This window comes from Brachypodium distachyon, chromosome 1 (genome assembly GCF_000005505.3).
Source record: "Brachypodium distachyon strain Bd21 chromosome 1, Brachypodium_distachyon_v3.0, whole genome shotgun sequence".
Taxonomy (NCBI): Eukaryota; Viridiplantae; Streptophyta; class Magnoliopsida; order Poales; family Poaceae; genus Brachypodium; species Brachypodium distachyon.
In genome coordinates this window covers 27,846,729-27,868,331 of record NC_016131.3, presented here as the reverse complement: position 1 = coordinate 27,868,331, position 21,603 = coordinate 27,846,729, and the positions used below count along the sequence as shown (strand labels likewise).

Sequence of the window (21,603 nt, the reverse complement as noted above, 5' to 3'; positions counted from 1 at the left end):
GAAAGGCCAACAACCAATGGATGGACCGTAAGTAGGCCTTGGGCCTTCTGCAAGGCCCACATCGCGAGACCCGTAACCGACCTGGTCTTCTTCTCTCCAATCTCCGCCTATAAATAACCCACCTCTGTAGATTTTTTTTCCCCCGATCGAGTTTCCAGCGCCCCCGTTTCCTATATTGAAAATAATCTCTGCAAACCTAGAGATCGATCTCTCTCCCTCCGTCCGTCAAGGTACGAGGCCCTCGATTTCTTTTCGTTCTGTGGGGTTTTGAACTTTTGATCTTGATTCCGTATGTTGATATGTTCCGTTCTCGATTTAATCCGCGCGCAGAGATGATAAACCTGCACTTCTGAGTTCGTGTCCTCCGATTGATCTGGGTTAGCATTGTCGGTTTCAACATAGATCCCAGCCCGTAGGTCGCTGTATGCATGTTTGTTTGGATGCTGGTAGATCCATTTTTCTTTTTGTGTTATTGTTGCGATCTAGTGTGTGTATGTGCTCTCGATAAATCTAAATCATCAGTGTTGATTTCACTCGAACACTGCTTCACGTACAATTACTTGCTAGGTTTTGATCGATTAGTGTTGAACCTGCTTTTTTGTTAATAGCTGTAGCAGATTGTTCTTTGTCTCACACACGGTCTACATTAATTCATCCATGATCTGCCCTATCTGTTACGCCAATCCCATTACTAATTGATTCCTGAGTCACCGCATCTGTATTTAAGCCTTGCAATGGATACTGGATTTGTTGTCGGGACGACATGTTATCACTGAGTAGGTAGTTGAGAGAAACGTTACCACAAGCCAGCTGTGATTGTCAATAATTGATCCAAACTGGAGATAAATCATGCAATTTTAGATTATGCATTTCAGTTCCATGTCTTGATAAGGTCCCCGTATACACGAATACTCCCTCTGATCCTAAATTGTTGTCAAAATATTACACGTATCTAAACACTTTTTAAGAATAATCTTTAGTCAAATTTGAGTCAAGAATTTAGAATCAGAGAGAGTAATATCCATCTTTGCGTGGTTAATTAGCAAGATTGACTATTCATATTAAGAATATTTAGATATTTAGATTGTTACTTTTTAATCTAGATAGTCGGATTAAAATCCAATGGCCTAGGTCTTGCCGTCTCTCTCTTTTCTCTCCTTGCTAACAATAGGTGGGGCCTGTCGGGGTTGTCTTCCACCCCTAACCCGCGCCACCTGAGTCTGATGTTCTGACTGCCACTGCACGCTATCTTGCCCCTGGTCTAAGCGCATCAAATCCTGCCTTCACACGTGTTTGCACCTTGTATGATTCCCCATGCCCGCACTGTCGTATGTCGGCACACTGTTACCCTGCTAGCACGTCCGATCCGAAAGACACGTGCCACCCTCACCCCCTTTGCTCTCTCTAGCCCCATCGCACCATCTGTCCAAATTTCCTTGCCTCCTATTCCGAGGAGAAACCATTGGAGATCTGCCACCTAATTGTTGCCATCTCTTGCAGTGCAACTCAACGACCTCCCCTGTCGTCGTTGGCCTTACTCTGTCGCCGCCCTTTTGAACTTGTCGACGATTTTTGTCACCTCCATTCAAATTGTGTGGTCCCCTTTTCCTTCTCGACCCCTCGTCAGCGATCACTAACCGCAAGAGCCCTTTTTTGGCGAGCTTGCCGCCTCCTATCCACATCTCTACGTTTGGTTAGTCCACGTTGCAATCAACGCCACATCACCTTAATCGATTGTCAGATCTTTTAAAGAATCATTTAATCTTCACCATTGGATCTAGATCGAACAGCCCTCATTAGCCGCAGCATTCTGTGATAAATACTACCACGACATACCTCATCAACAAATTTTCCTAATGATGAGCCACTTTTTCAAAGCCCGTAACTTTTGATTCGTAGCCTCTTTAGGTCGATTCTTTTTCTGTTGGAAAGCTAGATCTACACCTTAGACCACTTAGTACATCTTTTAGAAATCATTGCAAGAGTTCACACCCAATTAATAAATTGAGTCATATTTAACTATATCTTCCACTATTTCACCTTCGTATCAACATTCTTTCTAGCCCTTAGATCTGAACTTGGGTTGGTATTAGCGTATTTGTATCATGTTTTGGTACCGTGTTAACTTCGTTTGGGATTCCACATTCTTTTATTTGAATTTTTCTAACATATTATTATTTATTATTGTCATTTCATTCTTTACGATTGATTGTTCAGAGTGCGGCCATAGGGACTGTCATAAAGCGTAGTAAGGTTACACCAGCTCGTAAGAGACATGTCTTGCATTATGCTCTGTTGATTCACAAGTTGTAGAATGCACGTGTGGGACTTATGTTACATTGAAATAGTTTTGACATCTCTTTGCACTTGAGTAGCCATATCTTCTGTTAGAATATCTATATTATGCGTCTTGTTCGTTTTTGTTCCATTGGGCTTTATATCATGCTTAATTTTAACATGCTTGCAATGTATAATATCGGGAGGAACAACCATGTATGAGCTCAGGTGTATGCTTTGCATTATTGTATTTTCTTTTGTCCAACTTTGCTCAAATTTATATTACTAATATCTAGTTTCTTTCAAAATTATAGATGACTGCTTACACTGAGTTTTATCGGACCGGACAAAGGGAGTACCCTTTCGAGTTGAACCTGTTTAATATCATCACCTTTCTAGGCCTATCCCCACCAGAGTTTTGTGGAGCCAGGCGTCTAGCCAACCAATTCGGACTTGACCATTGGATAATCACCAGAAAGATACACGGACGTCAGGTTCCTCCCACTACTGAAGATATCACCTTCACAAACACCGCCTACACCTGGGAGTTTGGACTTGCACATGCGATGCATGAGGCATTGGCACGTGTTTGTGGAGTCCATGCTGATGCCCTGAGTCACACCTTGTATTGCCATTTAGGGAAGAGGACTTGTCACGGCCTTCCCATCCGGTCCCCTCGGTTGCCCGAGTTTTCCCAACGGTTTGAGGATCTGGAGCACCTCCTCTACGACGTGCAAACCCGGCGGGACAAACATCTAGCTGTCGGGGCCGAGCTCCACCACGAGGTCCTTGGCCTCAAAGCTAAGAAAAGCAGAGCTTGAGAAACAAGGGGCTGAGCTTCAGGAGGACATTGTTAACCTTAAGGAGAAAATCAAGGAGGCTAGAGACATACTGGCTATTAGCTGGAAGAAAGCGACGTCTTCGACGAAGAAAGGCAAATCCATGAGGAAAGGTGATCTTCCTTGATCGTGATGAGGATTAGAGAGCACATCTCACTAAGTTTTTGTCAGCGTAATTCATTAGTTTCTGGGTAATCAAAACTTGTGGTTTGGCCGTACTAGAAGGTGACTGATTAGATATAATTCTAAATAAAGTTTATACCTTGAAGTTTATTTGGATATTTTCGTGCTACCAGTCATAAGGGTAGAATAAATAACCACGGCTATGGTAGGTAGATATAAATAATCTGACAACTATGAGACATAGCCGCAAATATGGTAGGTAACAAAAATAGCTTGATAACTATGAGACTTGTATTTCTATAAGTACTAGTATAACTATATAAGTAGGTGCCTATAACATGGTAAGTAGTAGTACACATAACTAATCTGGTAGCTACACAAATAACATGGTAACCATGAGCTTTGTACTTTTATAGGTACTATCAAGTAGGCACGATAACTTGATAAGTAGTCAGAGATATCTTGGTAAGAACGCACAAATAATCCGGTACGTAGACAAATAACCTAGTAACCGTGAGACTCGTAATTTCCGGGTCTTAGTATGTAACCCTATAACTCACGAAAACGACCAAAACAAAATTTCTCTGCACCCACCGAAAACTGCAAAAAAAATGTATACCATTCGTCACGTTACTGGGAAATCGGCTGAAAAATCAACCAGCGGGACTATATCCACGAAAGCAGCCAGAACGGTGAGTTTTTCCATAGTCCCAAACTGACAAGAAACCTTGTGCCGGGGTCACAATATCAGAAAATCAACCGAAAACCACCAAAACGTGGGATATATAGCCCATCCCGGTGCTTTTTGTTTTTTGGATCGACAAAATATGACCTGGAAGCATGCACCGAGTTTCACGATATCGGAAAATCCATTGAAAACACCAAAATGTGGACTATAGCCCATGCAAACGGCTAAGCCCATGATTTTTTGGACTGACATAAAACTACACAAAATCATGTAACAAGAGCAGGATGTTGGAAAATCAGCCCAACCCGAAAACATCATGATAATGGAAATATAGTTGAAACCACAAAAATATGGGTTCTAGCCCACGAAGCGGCAAAATATGTGATTTTTCTTGACCGGCCTATAACTAAGCGGAAATGTGTATCGTGGTTCACCATATCGCAAAATCGATTGAAATTAAAATCGCGTGGGCTATACTCCACAAAAACGGACACGACATTGATTTTGCTATACCTACCCAAAACCTTTTAACGGGTTGGGGGGGGGGGGGGTCATGATATAGTAAAATCAGTCGAAAACCCAAAAAACATGGGTTATAGCTCACGAAAACGGTCAACGGTGATTTTCTACACTGTCACCAAAACTGGCCGAAATCATAAGCAGGGTCACGATATCAGAAATCCGGTTGAAAACCCAATACGTATCTCTATAGCACAAGAAAACAGGCAAAACGATAATTTTTCTGCATCGGCCAACATGGTTCTTGAACCGTGTACCTTGTATCAGATATCGAAAGGTCATCTGAAACCCAAAAAAAGAGCGCTATAATCCATAACGCATGGGGGTTCCTCTTGGTAAGCGAGTAAACGTTAATTTTAAGAACGTGGCACTCGTTCCCCGTCGAACCGAAAATTGACGGATTGCTGACGGCGGTTGTTGCGAACGACATTGCGAATTAACCGTCTCACAAATGGGAAGTTGTCTCACAAATCTCCCACCTCTTTGGCACGGCTAGATTGATCAGTAGCCTACTCCATGGTATTTTTCTTGAGGTGATCCTGATAAACCTATTTTGTTCTCATGGGCCTTCGTAGTACTGCTGGGCCTGTCGATAGAACTTAGCATAGCCTCTAAGAGCTTTTCTACCCCCCCCCCTACTCCCTCCCCTGCGCCCATCCCCTCCCCATCACTCTTCACCTCCTGCGTGTGCCCCCCCCCCCCCTCGCGCCCCTCCTCCCCGTAGCAATCGCGCCGCGACGCCTTCTTTCCCCGGCCGGATCTAGCCACGCCACCACATCCCCCAGCCGGATCTGGCCGCCCGAGCCGAATTCTCCCCCGGGTAAGTTTTCCTCCTTTTTTCTCGAAAATGAAAAGTTAAAAACAAAAGGATAAATATAAATTTAAGAAAATTAAAAGCTGAAAATGAAACCTTAAATCCTTCGAATAAAAAGTAAAAGTTCAAAAAATTAAAAGCCAAAAAGACAAAGTTGCAAAAAAATGGGCACAAGAATTGAGAATATACATGAGGGGTTCGGGAGAGCGAGGAGGATTAATTACAAATTTGTGGCCAAGTGAGCCAACATTATCGCCCAATCGTTCAATAGGGCCGTCTTCGGAGCTGAGTTACAGCGAGAGGACCATAGGGAAATGTTGGAGGAACATCTCTCTATGAGCAAGTAGGGGTCTTCGAAAGTAGTCCTGAAAACCATCACATTCCTACTTTTCCATATATTCCATAGCACAACAATAAGCACCGTGGCGTGTACTTTGTTGGATGGGGAGTGAGCCGCGAGAATAGTGAGAGTGGAGCATGATGTGGCATCCGGGTGAACAGCCTGCAGCGCATACCAAATCTGTTGAAGAGAAGCTCACTCAAGGAACATGTGTGCGGTTGTTTCATTGAGATTACAGAAAGGGCACTTGGCAGAAGCGGACATCCCCTGACGGAAACGACGATCATTGGTGTATAGCCTCTCTTTGATTGCCAGCCACATGAATATTCTGCATTTATTGGTCGCCAAATTTTCCCAGACCACCGTGGCGGCCGGGTCGTCCGCAAGCCATGCGAAGGTGGCCGAGTAGGCCAACTTCGTGGTAAGGATCTTGTCGTCCAATCTACCCACTCGAACATCAGGGACCTGTAAATTCAATCAACAGTAGCCAACAAAATTTGCAATTCGCTAAATTCAAGAAGCGCCAAATTTGTAAGCCTGGGGCGAAAAGTGGTGCGGCTACCAAATGAGAGAATTGCAGCCTCAACCGAAATATTAGGCCTCAAGGAGTGGGAAAATGCGGGAAAGCGAAAGGCAAGAGTGTCATTGCCTAACCATAGGTCTAGCCAAAAGGAGGTGGCCCGACCATCACCAATGGAGACTTTGGATATGGAGCGCAGAAGATCGAGGCCACTGGAGATGTCTTTCCAGACAGGAGTGTCAGGGTGATGCGCGTCGCCGATGAACCTTTGCAAGGTGTTTAAGTAGACAAATATTATGAGTGCGAAAGCATCGAAAACCTAACGCCCCTTTGGAAGCGGGGGCGTAGACAGCGTCCCAGGCCACTTTATAGTTTCCTCCGTTTGCATGATCCTCTCACAAATTATATGCGTATTATTGTGTCGTGATCCAAATTAACATCAATCAGCGTTGAACCTTCCACTGTAGATTAGTGGATTCGTGTGTGTGCTGTCGATCTATTATCCGTGTACTGTCATGCCGTTATGGCTCATCCAGGGTTGTTGGTTAGGTTTGATTGATTAGTGTTGAACCTTCTGCTGTAGGTTCCGCTCTGGTGCGTACTGTTGTGGGGTGATGATTGTCTAGTTTTGTTGGCTAAGGTTCATGCACTGTTCGACCTTTCGCGATTGATATTTGTCGTCGTTTGTGTTGAAGTAAATTGTCTAGCCTCTTTCCATCAGCTCAGGATTTTGGTTAAGATGGCTAGCGCATGCAATTCAATATGGTATCAGAGCGGAAGGTCTCAAGTTCAACTCCTGACCAACGCAATTTTTTAAACAAATATTTCTGGCTCTCCAAACAAACGTCACAATAGCCAAAGAAGGCAAAGACGAAGGGTGAGTGTTGAAATAAATTGTCTAACCTCTTTCCATCAGCTTGGGCTTTTGGTTCAGATGGCTAGCGCATGCAGTTCAATATGTTATCAGAGCGGAAGGTCTCAAGTTCAACTCCTAACCAACGCAGTATTTTAAACAAATATTTGCGGCTTTCCAAACAAACGTCAAAATAGCCAAATAAGGCAAACACGTAGGGTGAGTGTTTAAGTAATTGTCTAGTCTCTTTCCATCAGGTCGGGTTTTTGGTTCAGATGGCTAGCACATGCAATTCAATAGTTTGGCACATGGAATTCGTTTCGATTTCAGTTTCGCTCGTTGTTATTGACCCACCCATTTGTAACCATCTGTCAATTTATTTGTCTTATCATCAAACTCCTGATTCTCCTCATCTGTAACTCTGTATGTTATTCTTGCGTGTCTGCCATATTAGCACAATCTACTTAATCATGTACTTCTGTGCTATGTTGACATGGTAGCTATTTGTTAATTTAAACTGCAACTGCAATTGAATGTGAAGTGTTAGATGATTTCCTTGCCGTTGCATGTTTTGGTTGATAGAATATACAGTATGTTCATGGTTATTGTCTATTTCTTTTTCAATAATTTTCAACTGCCAATTTAATAGTTATCACAAGTTTTAGACTGTTGCCTTTGTAGTTCTGGTGGTTACTTACCCTGTTTCATTTGCAATTTCCAATTATGCAGATGCAGATCTTTGTGAAAACCCTCACTGGCAAGACCATCACCATCGAGTTCGAGTCTTCGGACACGATCGACAATGTGAAGGCCAAAATACAGGACAAGGAGGGCATCCCCCAGAGCTGGAGGATGGACGTACCTTGGCTGATTATAACATCCAGAAGTAGTCGACCCTTCACCTCGTACTCAGGCTCCGTGGTGGTATGCAAATCTTTGTGAAGACGTTGACAGGCAAGACACGATTGACAATGTCAAGGCAAAGATCCAAGACAAGAAGGGCATTCCCCCAGACCAACAGCGCCTAATCTTTGCAGGTAAGCAGCTCGAGGATGGCCGCACTCATGCGGATTACAACATTCAGAAGGAGCCCACCCTTGCACCTGGTGCTCCGCCTCCGCGGTGGCCTGTATGTTCTGGAAGATGGTTTGCGATTCCTCTGTGCCTGCTGGCCTTACCTTGAAGTCGTCGTCTCTTTGGCTAAGTACAAGTCGTGTCGTATGTGTTTATGTTGCTGAGTAAGTGACCCGTGTGTGCAAACATCTGCTGCTGAGGTGTAGCAGGGTTATTTCTGTCATCGCCAAGTGAACCAGAACCTTCGTGCTTCTATGGCAGTGGTTGTTCTGTGACTACAGTTGTCCTCCGTGATCGTGTTCCCGTGATTATGGCTACTCACAAGTCACAATGCTTCTGCAATCTGCAAGTACGGCTGGTTTCAGTTACTTAGAATGGTTCTGTAATTGCGGCTGGTTTCGTCGCATCTCAGATAAACATACGGCCAAGAGCTGTAGAGCTGTAGACCTGCATGAAAGTTGCTTCCAGAATTTGAGTACTTTGGATGTTCGGCCGTCTTGTTGGGCCAACTGTATCTAACTTTTCCATTTTGCATCTTTTACTTACCAGCTTAAAACCACTCCTATAGGCCCGCCAAATCGCACCATACAGGCCCATTGCGACGGCCGGGGGAGTACAAGAGCGGCCGAGAAGCCCGAGCTCCTTTTTCCGCGTCCCGTGCAATTCGCCAACGCTGCACTGTTTCTCCTTCTTTGCTCGTCCCGTTCTGCTTGCGTTACCGTCCTGTGTAAAGTCAAATCTCCTAGTACCACATGAATCCCAAGGATCGGGGTTGTGCTAGCAATCGTGCACAGTTCTATCCGAGCGGACCAATATTTATCTGACTGATGAACTCGAATTCGATAATGCCATAAAGACAAGATTAATCGGGCCCTGTCGTCGGTTCTACGACAATTCACTCAGATTTTACGCTTGCCTCTCGGTTGATCTCCTCGGGCTTCATGAGATTCACCGAACAGTACATTCCGCACACAGATGCTTGCGCATGGCTGGATCTCGATACATGGCTGCATGCAATGGTGTGAGCGTTCGCTTTCTTACATGTTGTGCGTACACGCTCCTCTAATGTTAACTAAGTGAAGACAGTCGCAATTGGACAGTGTAGGCCAGGCGGCCAGCCGCAGAGACTTTCAACGCCAGGTACTCCTCGACAAAATACGGGTCAGAGCCATACACATGCACGAACCTCCATATGCTTTCTCTCTCACTCACTCATGCAAGCGAAAGCCTGGCACTCGTAGGCCCATGCGCGCGGCTATCCAACAAGTTAAAAGCTCCCCCCTTTTTACACGGTCTCGACGGGCCAGGGAGAAAGCGAGAAACCTTGGCTGGTTGCCTGGCTCCTCCCTTTTACACGGACTAGCTCGACGGATCAGAGAAAGCATTGGCCCTGGCCCCTGCATCGATCAATTATGCTTTTCGCCATGGACTTTCTTGGCACGATAAACTTGTTACGCTGCGCGGGCCAGCAGAGGCAGGCGCTCACGTGCGGCGAAGCTAGGCGTTGCCAGCTGGGGGTTGGGACTGGATCACTGGACTGGTCCAAGGAGAGGGGCAGGCAGGCCTGTGTTATCTGATCTGATCGATCGACGGATGATGGATCAGGCGCTCGCCCAGGCACTTACTGACTGACTTGCATGCGCGGTTGCGCCGGGTCGATCGCACGTGAAAAGCGATGCATGCATGGCAGATTTGGCAGAGAGCTAGCTAGCTGGGGGAGGAAGAAGAAGAAGAAGAAGAGACAAGACGGGACTCGGCAAAGTGCAGTGCATTGCATGCCGGTCTCGAGCGCGACCGACTGCCAGTTCAGTCACGCGTGCACTGCATTGCATGCATGTATCTGTGCTACGGCGGGGCTTGCAATGATCAGAGGGCATCTCTGGATGTTAGCTTATATTTTTCTTCTATATCCTGCTGGTTTAAAATATGTTTGATGCGTCTAGGACTGTGTCGTTTTCATGTTTTATTTTGGAAACGAACTGTTTCGTTTTCTATTGGTGTACTGCAATTATTTTAAGGTTCGTTTTGCGATACATTTGAAATGAAAAATTTCTGCTGACTATAATTTCTTGCACCCGCCAACATTCCCATGTGGCCGCTGATCGCAGCATGAGGTAAACGTGCACGTACGTACGCGCAGAACCATAATAATCAGCACCACAGATCGACCAGCTGCCATGCTGCAATACGTACGTACACTTTACATTCTGTACAACCTGGACCAGACCGTACGCATGCATGCACGTACAGATAAGCTCGACCGGCCGCGCATGCAGACTGTCTCCGCTTCTTGTATGCAAACTGTAATTATAATTAAGTCGTATAAGTTGTAACACACCGATGATGGATCATCGGATGCATGAACACAGATCGACGCGTCCATGCTGGTGATCGAGTATGATTAATTAGTACCGGTACGTAGTACAAGCAATGGCGTAATTAAATGCGGGCCTGGCGACGATCGATACCCTCGTCAGGCTCACCATTCTAGCTAGCTCCTGGGCCATTTCGAACAGTGCATGCAACTGTACGTACCTGCAAGCTGAGCCGCCAAAAGGGCAAAAAGGAAAACAGGAACACTGTAGCTAGCTACTGCCGATCGATCGATCCAGCAATTAACTAGGCACATGCATATGATAGATTTTTCTTTAAAGGGAATGCATGTCCCCAGTTGATATATGCTGTATCATCGGAGCAAAACAAGAGAAAAAACATAGGCATGCATGTCCGGCCGGGCATCACGAGGGAGAGCATGCATGCACAGTGTCCGCTAGCTAGCTAGCTAGCCTCGCTTAATTTGGTCTCTCTCTCTCTCTGGTATTAAAGGGCAGTAAAACTTGAACGACCGGCACCGTTGCAGAGGCTAATTAACCTGCTGCTGGCATAACAAAACACTATTTGTACTATACTGTAGACACGCCCACATAGTATATTATACTGCACGCAGCACGTACAAAAACTGTGGATGTAACCTAGCGCAGACAAGACGATGCAAGTAATTAAACAAAGTACAGCTATAGGGCACAGGAACACACTGGATGGCATGCCACAGTGCAATATGCTCCCGGCCGTATGAACCATTGCAGCAAAACTGGAGTTGCTAGCTGCAGTCGATCTTCAGATAACAAGTGTTTTGTTTGTGTGCATAGCGGTGGCTTTCTAGTAATTTACTTGTTGCCGACCGGGCAATAGAAGCCCATACGTACAACACGTAGTAGTACGAGAGGCAGGTAAAATTAGCAGCGGCAGCGAGCAGTGTGGTGTGGAGGTGGAGCAGCGGCGGTTTGTTGGGTTGCGGCGGTGGGGTTGTGCTTGACGGGACGTCTCCATGCCCCCACGCATCAATGCATGCACAGCATAGTATGATGCAGAAATCCCCGATCCAGAGAGTGAGTGAAGGAAGGAAGGAAGGAAGGAGGAGTAGGGCAGCTATACACTAGCTAGCTCGTGACAAGACGGGTGAGGTGACGGCCTTTTTCCATGACGTGGAAAGAGATGAAAGAGATCGAGAATCGCCGCTCGTTCGCCTGCCTCTCGATCTCTCTCTTGCGCGCGAACACTCGCTCATCTGCCTGTCTGCCATCACGCCCACGAGGTGGATGTCTACGTTCAGGGCCCCATGGCCCGTCCTCGATCTGCAACCCTCTGCTGGACCTGCATACGTGGCTTGGCTTCGTCCTCTTTCAACCCAACCAACCAAGTTAATTGATCTGCTCTGTCCGTTCAACAAAACAGGACGTGTTTGTCAAAATTCGAATGTATCTAGACATAATTTAATGTATAAATATATTTAAATTTAGTCAAAGTTAAAACATTTGTTGTTGTTGGACGGAGGAAATATCAATTCGTCGTTGGGTCGTAATTGATACATATGCAGACGGAAAAGAACAGTTCTATACATACCACGATTTCTGGTCCGATACCTGTCTGACGCTCATCCGGCACCCTAGGATAAATTGCTGACTCTAATAAGGATGTGAAAAGGAAATACTCCAGTAGATTTGTTGTTTGGCCCAAAATGGAAATGTACACTAGAGTAATAAGTACGTTTGTGCCTCATCACAAAGACAACGCGTTTGAGTATTTTTTCAGTAAAGAATAGTAATTTCCTTTTAGGTACAAAAAAACAAGCTTAGAGTTTTACAAAAACCTTCTCAAACATTGATTTTTTTTACCTCGTCCGAGGCACAAAAATTAATGTTCCTTTTCTTCATAAAAAACATATACACATATTTTTTTCATTTTCATTTTTTTGTCTACTGTTTTACTCTGTATACACAAGCATTCGCTCTAAGTCATTTGCCTCTTTACCCCGGACAAAAGTCATTAAACTCCATCCGACAACAAAATTTAGTGGAAAAAGTTTAATTAATAGGCCGACGAAGGCACCTCGAAATGACCCTAATTTTAATTAAGGATTAGTTAATATTAAACATGCAACAATGTCATTATTATTATACATTTGTCTAATAATGAAGAAAAATCAAGGTCTGCTCCAAATATTCTTATTTTTATTAGACGTTCACCTTTTTACCTTGGAAATTTTTGTACATGCACATTTATTATAAGACGAGTCCGTGAAATTCTTTCGGTATATATTTGAATCTTGTTTAATCGTACGAATAATTATTTCAAATTTGAATTATCTGGATATTAAAATATAATAACAATTCATTTTTTTATGAAAAACTGTAAGGGTATACTTGCGAGCAAAATTCATGAGACTTGATATTTGAGATTGCTATTTTAGCTAACTCAAGTATGAGTATTTGGGAATTTTATCAGAATTTGTAAGGAGCATTAGTTGGATGCTTTTTTTTAATTAAACCCTAAATGAGCAATTCAACTAAAAAAAATCAAACTTTCTTCAAATCCTGAGCGTGCAATTGGCCCTAACGATCTGCCTAGGGTGCGTACGTAATCCCTTCGTTTCATAATTCTTGTCTCAAATTTACTAAAATAGATGTATCTATTAAAAAACGTTTTACATTAATGTAATATTTCGAAAAAAATTATAAAATGGAGGAAGTAGTATATATCGTCCAGTTGCTGTCAGACACGTATATCCACGTGCCGTCCTCGTGCGTTCTGCTTCTTGTGGCGAATATATATCGATCCATTCGCGTACACACATACGGTCACGGCGCCGTCTCATGCACCTCGATCGCCAGTCCTTCTCACGTACGTACACTCAAAAATTCCTTGGGAGGAACACATATATACGTACACACTACCAGCAGAGGTGTCACGTACGTACAACGGTGTTGTCGGGCATACGTAGGTACGTACACCAGGGTCATAAATGATTGGGGTCGCCACCGGTCGGTCTCCGTCTCCCGTCAAGCTAGCTAGCTCTCCTTCCAAAGTCCAATCCCCGTCCCTTCTTCCCCTCAAACCTCAAAACCCGCAGGCAGCAGCAGCAGCTTTTCCACGGCTCCGCCTCTCCCCCTCGCGCACCGGGCCGGACGCCTATCTGCCTGCCTCACCTACCTGCCTATATACACCCACACCCCTACTCCTCCTCTTCCTTCTTCTCCTCGCGGCTGCCATAAATCCAAAGCAACTTAACCCAATCGCTCCCTAGCTCGCCCTTTCTCGGCGCCATCGTCCGGTGGCGGCCTCGTCAATCGGTCGCCGGCGGCCAGTACTCGCGGGTGTGCCAGGTGAGATCTCTGTTCTGTATTCTTCCTGCTAAGCTGGTTCTGCGTCTCTGCGAGCGTGTGTGTCAGTCAGTTTGTTTTCTTTGGCTGCGAGTTCAGATTCAGGCGGCCTCTGGCTTCGTCTGGACTCTCTGGGCCGGGCCACCGTACCACAAAGCTATACTACCTCAGGAGGACCAGCTGATGGTCATCGATTCCCCCTTTTGGAAACCCTAGCTAGCTCTCCCTGCTCCCTCCTTGCCGCGTCTGGTTGGCAATTCCACAAACACACACCGGCCTACTGACTGGCTCTCGCAGTTACTTGATTCCTCTCGCTTGTGCTTAGCGCTTAATTCCTGAGTTTAAGTAGGAAAAGGACGATTTTTTGTTTGTTCTAGGCTTTGTGCTAACTGATGGCGTATCATCTCTTCTCGCCTGCCGCGCATGCAGATCTGACTGAGGTGAAAGGAGCAGGAAAGAAATCGATCGAGTTTTGCCATGCTGCAGGGCGGAGTAAGCGGGCCGTCGTCGGCGGCGGGCAGCAGCCCAATCAGCCCGATGAGCCAGGACGCCAGCCCGGCGCGGCCCAGCCGGTATGAGTCGCAGAAGCGGCGCGACTGGCACACCTTCGGGCAGTACCTCCGGAACCACCGCCCGCCGTTAGAGCTCGCCCGGTGCAGCGGCGCGCACGTGCTGGAGTTCCTGCGGTACCTGGACCAGTTCGGCAAGACCAAGGTGCACACCGCCGGCTGCCCCTTCTTCGGCCACCCTTCGCCGCCGGCGCCTTGCCCCTGCCCGCTCCGCCAGGCCTGGGGCAGCCTCGACGCGCTCGTGGGCCGCCTCCGGGCCGCCTTCGAGGAGCACGGCGGCCGGCCCGAGGCCAACCCCTTCGGGGCCCGCGCCGTCCGGCTCTATCTCCGCGAGGTCAGGGATAGCCAGGCCAAGGCCAGGGGGATTGCCTACGAGAAGAAGCGCCGCAAAAGGCCCTCCGCGGCGGCCCAGAAGCCGAAGGTCAAGGCGGAGCCGGCGCCGGAGAAGATGAACGTCGTGGCGCCACCGCCGCCGCCGCCGGCGGCACAGGAGGCGGCGGATCAGGGGCACCGGTTCTTCGTCCCGCACCCGTACCACCACCACCACGCGCAGTTCATGCACCACCACCACGGCGGCGCGCATTTCCTGCTGGCGCCCGTGGGCGGCGGCGACGCCAGCAGCGTCACGGCGAGCAACAACGACTCCGGCGGCAACAGCGGCGGGGGCGACGAGATGGCCATGGCCATGGCGGCGGCCGCCGAGGCGCACGCGGCGGGCTGCATGCTGCCGCTCTCCGTCTTCAATTAACTCAATCGATGGATCCTAGCGTGCAAGCTAAGGTAGGGCTTGATTCATCGATCGATTTGAAGTTTCTTCTTCGATCTGATCAAATTAAAACACGCATCGATCGACAATCTCTCGCGTATGTACTGTTGCTCTTACCAACACTGCTAGCTGTTCGAGCTCGTTTTTGGCGGAAGACATTTCCTGCTTTGTTGCTGGGAATTAGTAGTGGTAGTACTCCCCTGCTGCTTGGTACTGTAGGGTTTTCTGCTGGTATCATTAATTAATCCTTCCTGCTTGGTTTGTGTATGCTATGCTGCTGAAGATATAATCCAGGTCTCTGTTTAAAATGGGAAGGGACTCATTTCACTGTTCCCATGAGAGCGTCTTAATTAATCTGCTTGCTGCATGCTGCAAGGACTTCAATTTGTTCACTGCATTGAGATTGATGGATTTTCATGTCGTACACGCTTTATCTTGAATACGTTTAGTAATGGTAACCTTTTAAAATATCACATATTTTGCTACTTTTCTGATGCACTGTCTATATGATACATTTTAAAATGGTAAGAATTGAAGTTGTGTCTTCGTCTTATCCATTTTGTTTTGTTTTCATTCCTTCTAATGATGAGAAATTTGCCTGAAATTTGTCCATATGATACATATCATGCATATATGCAGTTTTTGGCTTAAGTTGCACATTTTTCAAATAGTGCAATTTTAGGCGCGATCAAAAAATTCCGACAACTGAATTAGTACTCCACCTGTTTCCAAAATGCAATGTGTATAACTTTTATTGATTGTCAATCTTCCAAAAGTTTGACTAATTTATAACAAAGAATACCAACGTCCTCAAATGAAGATCATTGGACATACTGTCAAATATACTTTCGTAGTATATTTGGTTTGACACTGTATATGCTGATATTTTTTACTATAAGTTTGGTAGTCAACAAAAATTATACGTCCCACATATTATAACGAAAGGAATGTGAGTTGTAATTAATTTACAGCTTGACTGGGTGTGATAACTCTACTGGCAGTGTGGCAGAGCTTCCACTGTTTTCGTCAAAATAAAGGTCAAACGGAACCGTTCAGTTTATGAAGAAATTTCAGAAACAAAATGTGATGCCAAAAAAACATGTGTTGATGATGGTCGTGCATGGTATTAATTCATTCATTCAGAAACTGACGAGGTGTTAAAACTTGTCACCAGGTCAAATTTGCTCGGTCAAATGTTTAACGCATGGCTTGTTTGGTTTGTGTTTTGGGCAGACAGCCAAAACCATGCTACTACCAATCACTTCAGTGATTAATGATTGGGAGCATACATTTGCCAAATCTCAGTGCCCGGAATCTTACAAAAATTCGGCTATTCATTTGAGCTTATTGCATTTTTCACCCGCAGAAATCGTCACTTGTGACATGGTTGGGCGAGATTTTAATTCTTTTTCTAGCACTTTGCCCTGTAATAAACATTCAAAACAATGTTAGTCCGATTTAAGTGCACCCAACTTTGTGATTGAGTTAACTCAAAAAAAAACTTGGTAATTGAGTCCGGAAGGTTTCTTAGGCAACAATCTTCATACAAGAATCCTCAAGACTGCAACCATCTAGCAAGTTTTCAAGCAAGTGCCCATTTCTCCACGGATGGAGCACTTTCTGGCTTTAATCGTACCACATTTTTTCCACGTCCATTTCAGCACCCATTGACCTCCACTACATCTTCCCTACTCGTACTCGACCGAATGCAAACCCTCGTGTAACCGAAAAAACCCACAGGCGGGACTGATCGATGGACGTATGCTTCAACAATTTTACCTCAAAAGGTAGAAGAAAAAGGAACGGGGCATAGTCAATGGCCATGTAGTAGTAATCGGTGAAAGCAGGCGACGATGGATGGAACACCTCGAGGATTAGGGCCGACTCGGCAATGGATTCCCAAATCATTTGGGTTCCTGATTTCTCAAAAAAGCGGAGTGCTCAGCACTCAGCCACTCGTTCATTGGCCGGCTGGATGAGAAATGGCTAGCTCACTTTTGCACCTACCACACGTCCAATCATGCACCATCATCAGCCTGTGCCGGCAGGCATGCATGCCCCTTTGTGAATTTCACTATGGATCTATGATTGTTTGCTGGATTGTTCGTGTCTTGTCCTTTGATGATACGCAGGGAAGGGCTAGCTTCAGGTTGGGGTGTAGGTCTAGGCTCTAGCGATTGCTGGGTGCACAGTGCCTGCCTGCCTGCGCATGTCAAGCGGTCAAGTCGGTGTCACGTCGTCTGCCTGACGGGTGATCCAACTCCTGGATACAGTACAAAATACAACTGCTACTTGCATGTTTACATACGTACGTGTACACAGTTACGTAGTACTCCACTCTGTACAAGTACAACTAACCAGCACTCCAGCAGTCGTGTTCACCAAACAGGATGTTCTAGGGCCTCTTTGATCTACAGGGTCCTGAAAACACATGAAAAAAAACAGAATTTCAATATTAATTACCATCCTCATTTAAATTATACGGTGGTCATGGACTCATGGCTGGATGCCTGCATTCAAGTTTGTTTGATGAAATACAGAAAGTACGTACAAAGCAACCTTAACGGGGAAGATTTCATACGTACAAATCAGTGGTGGAAAATTTTATATATGAAATATAATGCAAATAAGTTCTTACAAAATAAACTCATACTCCCCCAGTCACATATTAAGTGATTCAAATTTGTCTAAATATAAACGCATTTATATATAGTAAAATACGTCTACATACATGTAATATTTCGACACTTAATATCGAACGAGCGAGTAGAATTCAACGCACGTATAAATTTGTAGAAAATCTAATTCTTTAAATACTCATAAAAAATCTGCTCCGTCCGTTTCTAAATACTTGTGCATTAAAACAGCGACAAAAATTTAGAAACGGAGGGATTACGAATGAAAGAAACCTTTGTGAACTGACAATGATTAATAAACTGTGGCCCTAATTATCTGTGCGCATGCATTTGAGTCATGCATCTGTCGTTTCTGCATATACTACTGATTTGACTCCATCGGTTCCCAGGACTCGAACATCTGTACACGTCATACTGTGTGCCGTAGTAATACTACAGCAACTCCGTATTTTTTTCTTCAGCTAGCTGTACGTAGCTATTACTCCGTACTAGCTAGTCTGGGGAATGATCCCAGCTGCATGAGCCGTCTTGTGTGCAACCATATATCCAGACTAAGGAAGGGCCCTCTCCTTTCAAAACAGTGCAGACTCTGCACTGTTTTACTGCTAAACAATTAATTTCAACCTCCGAGAAACGCCACTGTAGTATTGTTGAGCAACAGCAGACAGCCGCGCGGCCACAGCTCCAGGAGGCAAAGCCACAGAAGAACAGAATTAGGCAGAGACTACTCCTAGTAGGAGTACTAGAGATGAGTTGACCTGGTACATCCATGTCATTGTTTGCGCCATTGCAAAATGGAATATAGAGCGAGTGGTCCTGGGGGCATAGCCATGGCAGTGAAGCTTGGATCCTAGAGTATTCTAGAGAAGGCAACATGTTGTAGTGGTGTGGCCATGGGGAGCATGTATGCACAATTGCACACATATAATTGTTGTCAAGTTTTGATCTGTGATATATACTGGAGTAGCATGCAGAGCCTTTTCATTACAATCTAGAATGACGCATTATCTAGTCTCCAGATGACACAGGCCACATGAGTGCAAAAAGATAGCCATGGCACTAGATCTTGATTCTGCTTTACGATTAGTTTTTTGCAGTTTTTTTAATATATATCATGTTGTTCTTTGTCGTGTTCCTTCGTAGTACTACCGGCTAGGGACTACCTGATTAATTATTGCACATGTAGATACGTCATGTCAAGCATGGGGCAGAGGGCTAATTTGGAGTACTAATTGAAAACGTCTTGTCAGCTGGGATGAGGCCAAGTGCGCGGCAATGATTTTGGGTACACGCGGTAGGACCTTGGCGTGCTCTTGTTTCTTCGCGCGTACTGCTGCTCCTTTTGCATTCCTAATCCAAAGTCCAGACACGGTTATACGGAGTATAAGTACTCGTTTGATTCGCAGGATTTCAAAAAAACACATGAATAGAAAAACATAGGATTTGAATGTCATGGCACGTTGAACACTATGAAAATTCAAAATACAGAAATGTGTAGTAGAAGTTATTTGATTGACCATAAAAAAAATGCAGGATTTGTTTAAAGGATTACATGCTACTCATTGTTGTCATAGAGACAAAAGAATTTTTTCATGAGGTTGGACATCATGGAAATTTCGTTTGGAATTGCATGCAAAGTAGTCCATAAGAAATATTCCCATGGTTTCAAATCCTGCAAATCAAATGAGCTATAAAGGAAAAATTCCTTAAGAATAGAACCCTCCAAATTTCTTATGAAATTCTTTTGAATCAAAAGGCCCTAATTGTATAATTAAGGCATCTTTACTTTCGCTTGGACGAAGGTTTAACGGAAATTACGTCACATATATCGGCGGACAGGATCACAGGATTGGCCAGAAAGAGCGGGGCTTAACGAGGGTTCCGAAAGAAAAAAAAAATTACACGACGTAGTAAGGGGGTGCTCCCGGCCGAAAGACAAGGCATTTAAGGGCCGGATAGATCCGGAGGCGCTGTTCGTCACTGCACCTGCCCTCACCTGTGAAAGGAGCAAGTTTGATTTGATTTGATCGGTCTGAGACGACGTACTATGCCTTCATGGCTGATTTGACAGGCCGGACGGGGAGCGTTAAGTTATTCAGTTCATCAGTTCAGCTGGCTGTTGCAAAATGGAGTACAGCTACTAGCCGTTGGGTTCGTAATAGCGTTGGGCTTGCAACCGAACGGGGTAAATCCGCTGTTTGCCGGCGCTGAGCCGATGGGTTCGCATCAACTCCCAACAGTGTTGTGGCAGAGGCCCCAGTTGGAACTTGGAACCATCATACTAGTGGCTTAATTAATTCCGATGAAAAGAGTTAGAGAGAGACCTTAACGAGATTAGTTGACGAGAGGGGCGCCCAAGATAACAGAAACCTTAACCAGGCTAGGGCAGGTTCTGGAATTAATTACGATCTGATCCTAAAGAAAACAAGTTAGGTTGCCACGTAAGGAGTACTCCTACGTAAGAGCCAATTAAGCAATTGTGCGTGCATAAATGTACATCTGGTGTGCTCTGTACTGCTTCAGGCGACGGTTCAGGTGTGGAAAGGAAACCGCAAACGTTAGGATCATAAAAACAAATCTCGATCGATCGAGCTGTTGCTATCAGCATCGATCAGAATCAATAGGATAGCTGTTATCACGGAAAAGACGATGAGAGCGACTTCAATCTTCAGGAAGGTGCATGAATGAACGTATGTACATGTACGACTGCGTATTAGTCCCAAATAATGTCCTTCTCCACCAAACAGCCGGGTCTAATCTGCCATCGATCTAGCATCAGACGCTTAATTTAATTGCGGGAAACATTATCGATAAGCACCATATACGTACGTGTCCACTAGAATTTTTTGCAGAAAACAAATAAACGAGGAGTGGTCATGCATCCTTGGTGGTGGGCGAGTCGACGGAATGGATCTCTGCCTGCTGCTGCTGCTGAGCTCAGAAGATCTCCCTTGCTGTTCTCTCTCGAGAACCCCGCGCGGTTTGAATATATATACTCGTTCTTTTTTCTTCCCCGGCGGAGGATTGGAGCAGTTTTGGACAAGCAAAACACGGGTCTCGTCAAAGCCTTTTGCGTCGATGTGATGGGTCACCGCATGCATGCAGCAGGGCGGGGCCGACTCGGCGGTGGTCCCGCCCGTGTCGCTCGCCGGGCCGACATGGCCTCCAGAGTCCAGAGGCTTCCCTTGCGATCTGACGAAACTGCCCCCCGGCCCAGGACTTTGTTCCAGGACAAGGCATTTCGTCGGTGTGTTGCTACCCGCAGGGAGTGCTCAGCTGATCAGTGATCCATCGACAGTACACTTCACAACGACCGAGTCATGCAAATTTTTGCTGCATTGGCCCCTCGACAACGATTTTGACAAAAGAAAAATTCCCTATAACAGCTATTGACAAAAGTATAGAAAGCGCCACGTTAGCCCTTACACCTCTTTGTGCCAATGCCATTGGCGGGGAGGCAATTAAATCCAATGATATTAGAAAAAGTCAATTAAATCCAATGACATTGCAGGAGTATAGTGAAAAATGGATTTAAGTGATTCACATCAATGGCATTGGCAATAAACGTGGACCGCGAACTGAGACGACGAAATGTGCTACGTGTCGTTTTTTGGACCTTTCGTCGGACTCTTTTTGTCATTAGTTTTTGGAGGGGGACGATCAATACAGCAAAAAGTTCCCAAGCCATGCATGCATCCAGTATCCTGATCAGCATGCAGTGAGCGGTGGGTTAATTACATGCAAGTAAATGTGGCGTACTCTTTTTTTGGCAGGTAAGTAAATGTGGTACTGGTACTGGTACTCGTCCTGCAGCAAAACGCATACTCCCCTGCAGCAACACTCATACTCGTGTCGGCCGCTCATTGGCCAGATGGGTCATCGGTGTCGCAGGCAGCGACGCAGCGTGTCGAGGCCTCATCCATCC

The 21,603-nt window shown here is 45.5% G+C and overlaps 2 protein-coding genes across 2 annotated transcripts in view; both read left to right on the top strand.

Moving 5' to 3' along the window:
- The window catches only part of LOC104581271 (polyubiquitin 3), a 43,210-nt gene extending 26,678 nt beyond the window's left edge, over positions 1 to 16,532 (top strand). The window contains 5 exon segments of the mRNA XM_024456881.1: positions 7,703 to 7,811; positions 7,814 to 7,927; positions 7,930 to 8,069; positions 8,071 to 8,098; positions 16,217 to 16,532. Coding sequence (XP_024312649.1) covers positions 7,703 to 7,811; positions 7,814 to 7,927; positions 7,930 to 8,069; positions 8,071 to 8,098; positions 16,217 to 16,494 — 669 coding nt within the window. The 3' untranslated portion in view covers positions 16,495 to 16,532.
- Positions 13,414 to 15,420, top strand: LOC100846559 (protein G1-like1). Its single transcript, XM_003560395.4, has 2 exons — positions 13,414 to 13,710; positions 14,137 to 15,420. The coding sequence occupies exon 2, from the start codon at positions 14,185 to 14,187 to the stop codon at positions 15,022 to 15,024; it is 840 nt and encodes a 279-aa protein (XP_003560443.1). The 5' UTR covers positions 13,414 to 13,710; positions 14,137 to 14,184; the 3' UTR covers positions 15,025 to 15,420.
- Positions 16,533 to 21,603: the final 5,071 nt, after the last annotated feature.

What these genes read in the sequence shown, in the direction of transcription:
- LOC100846559 (XM_003560395.4), top strand. Translation starts at nt 14,185, where the DNA reads ATGCTGCAGGGCGGAGTAAGCGGGCCGTCGTCGGCGGCGGGCAGCAGC.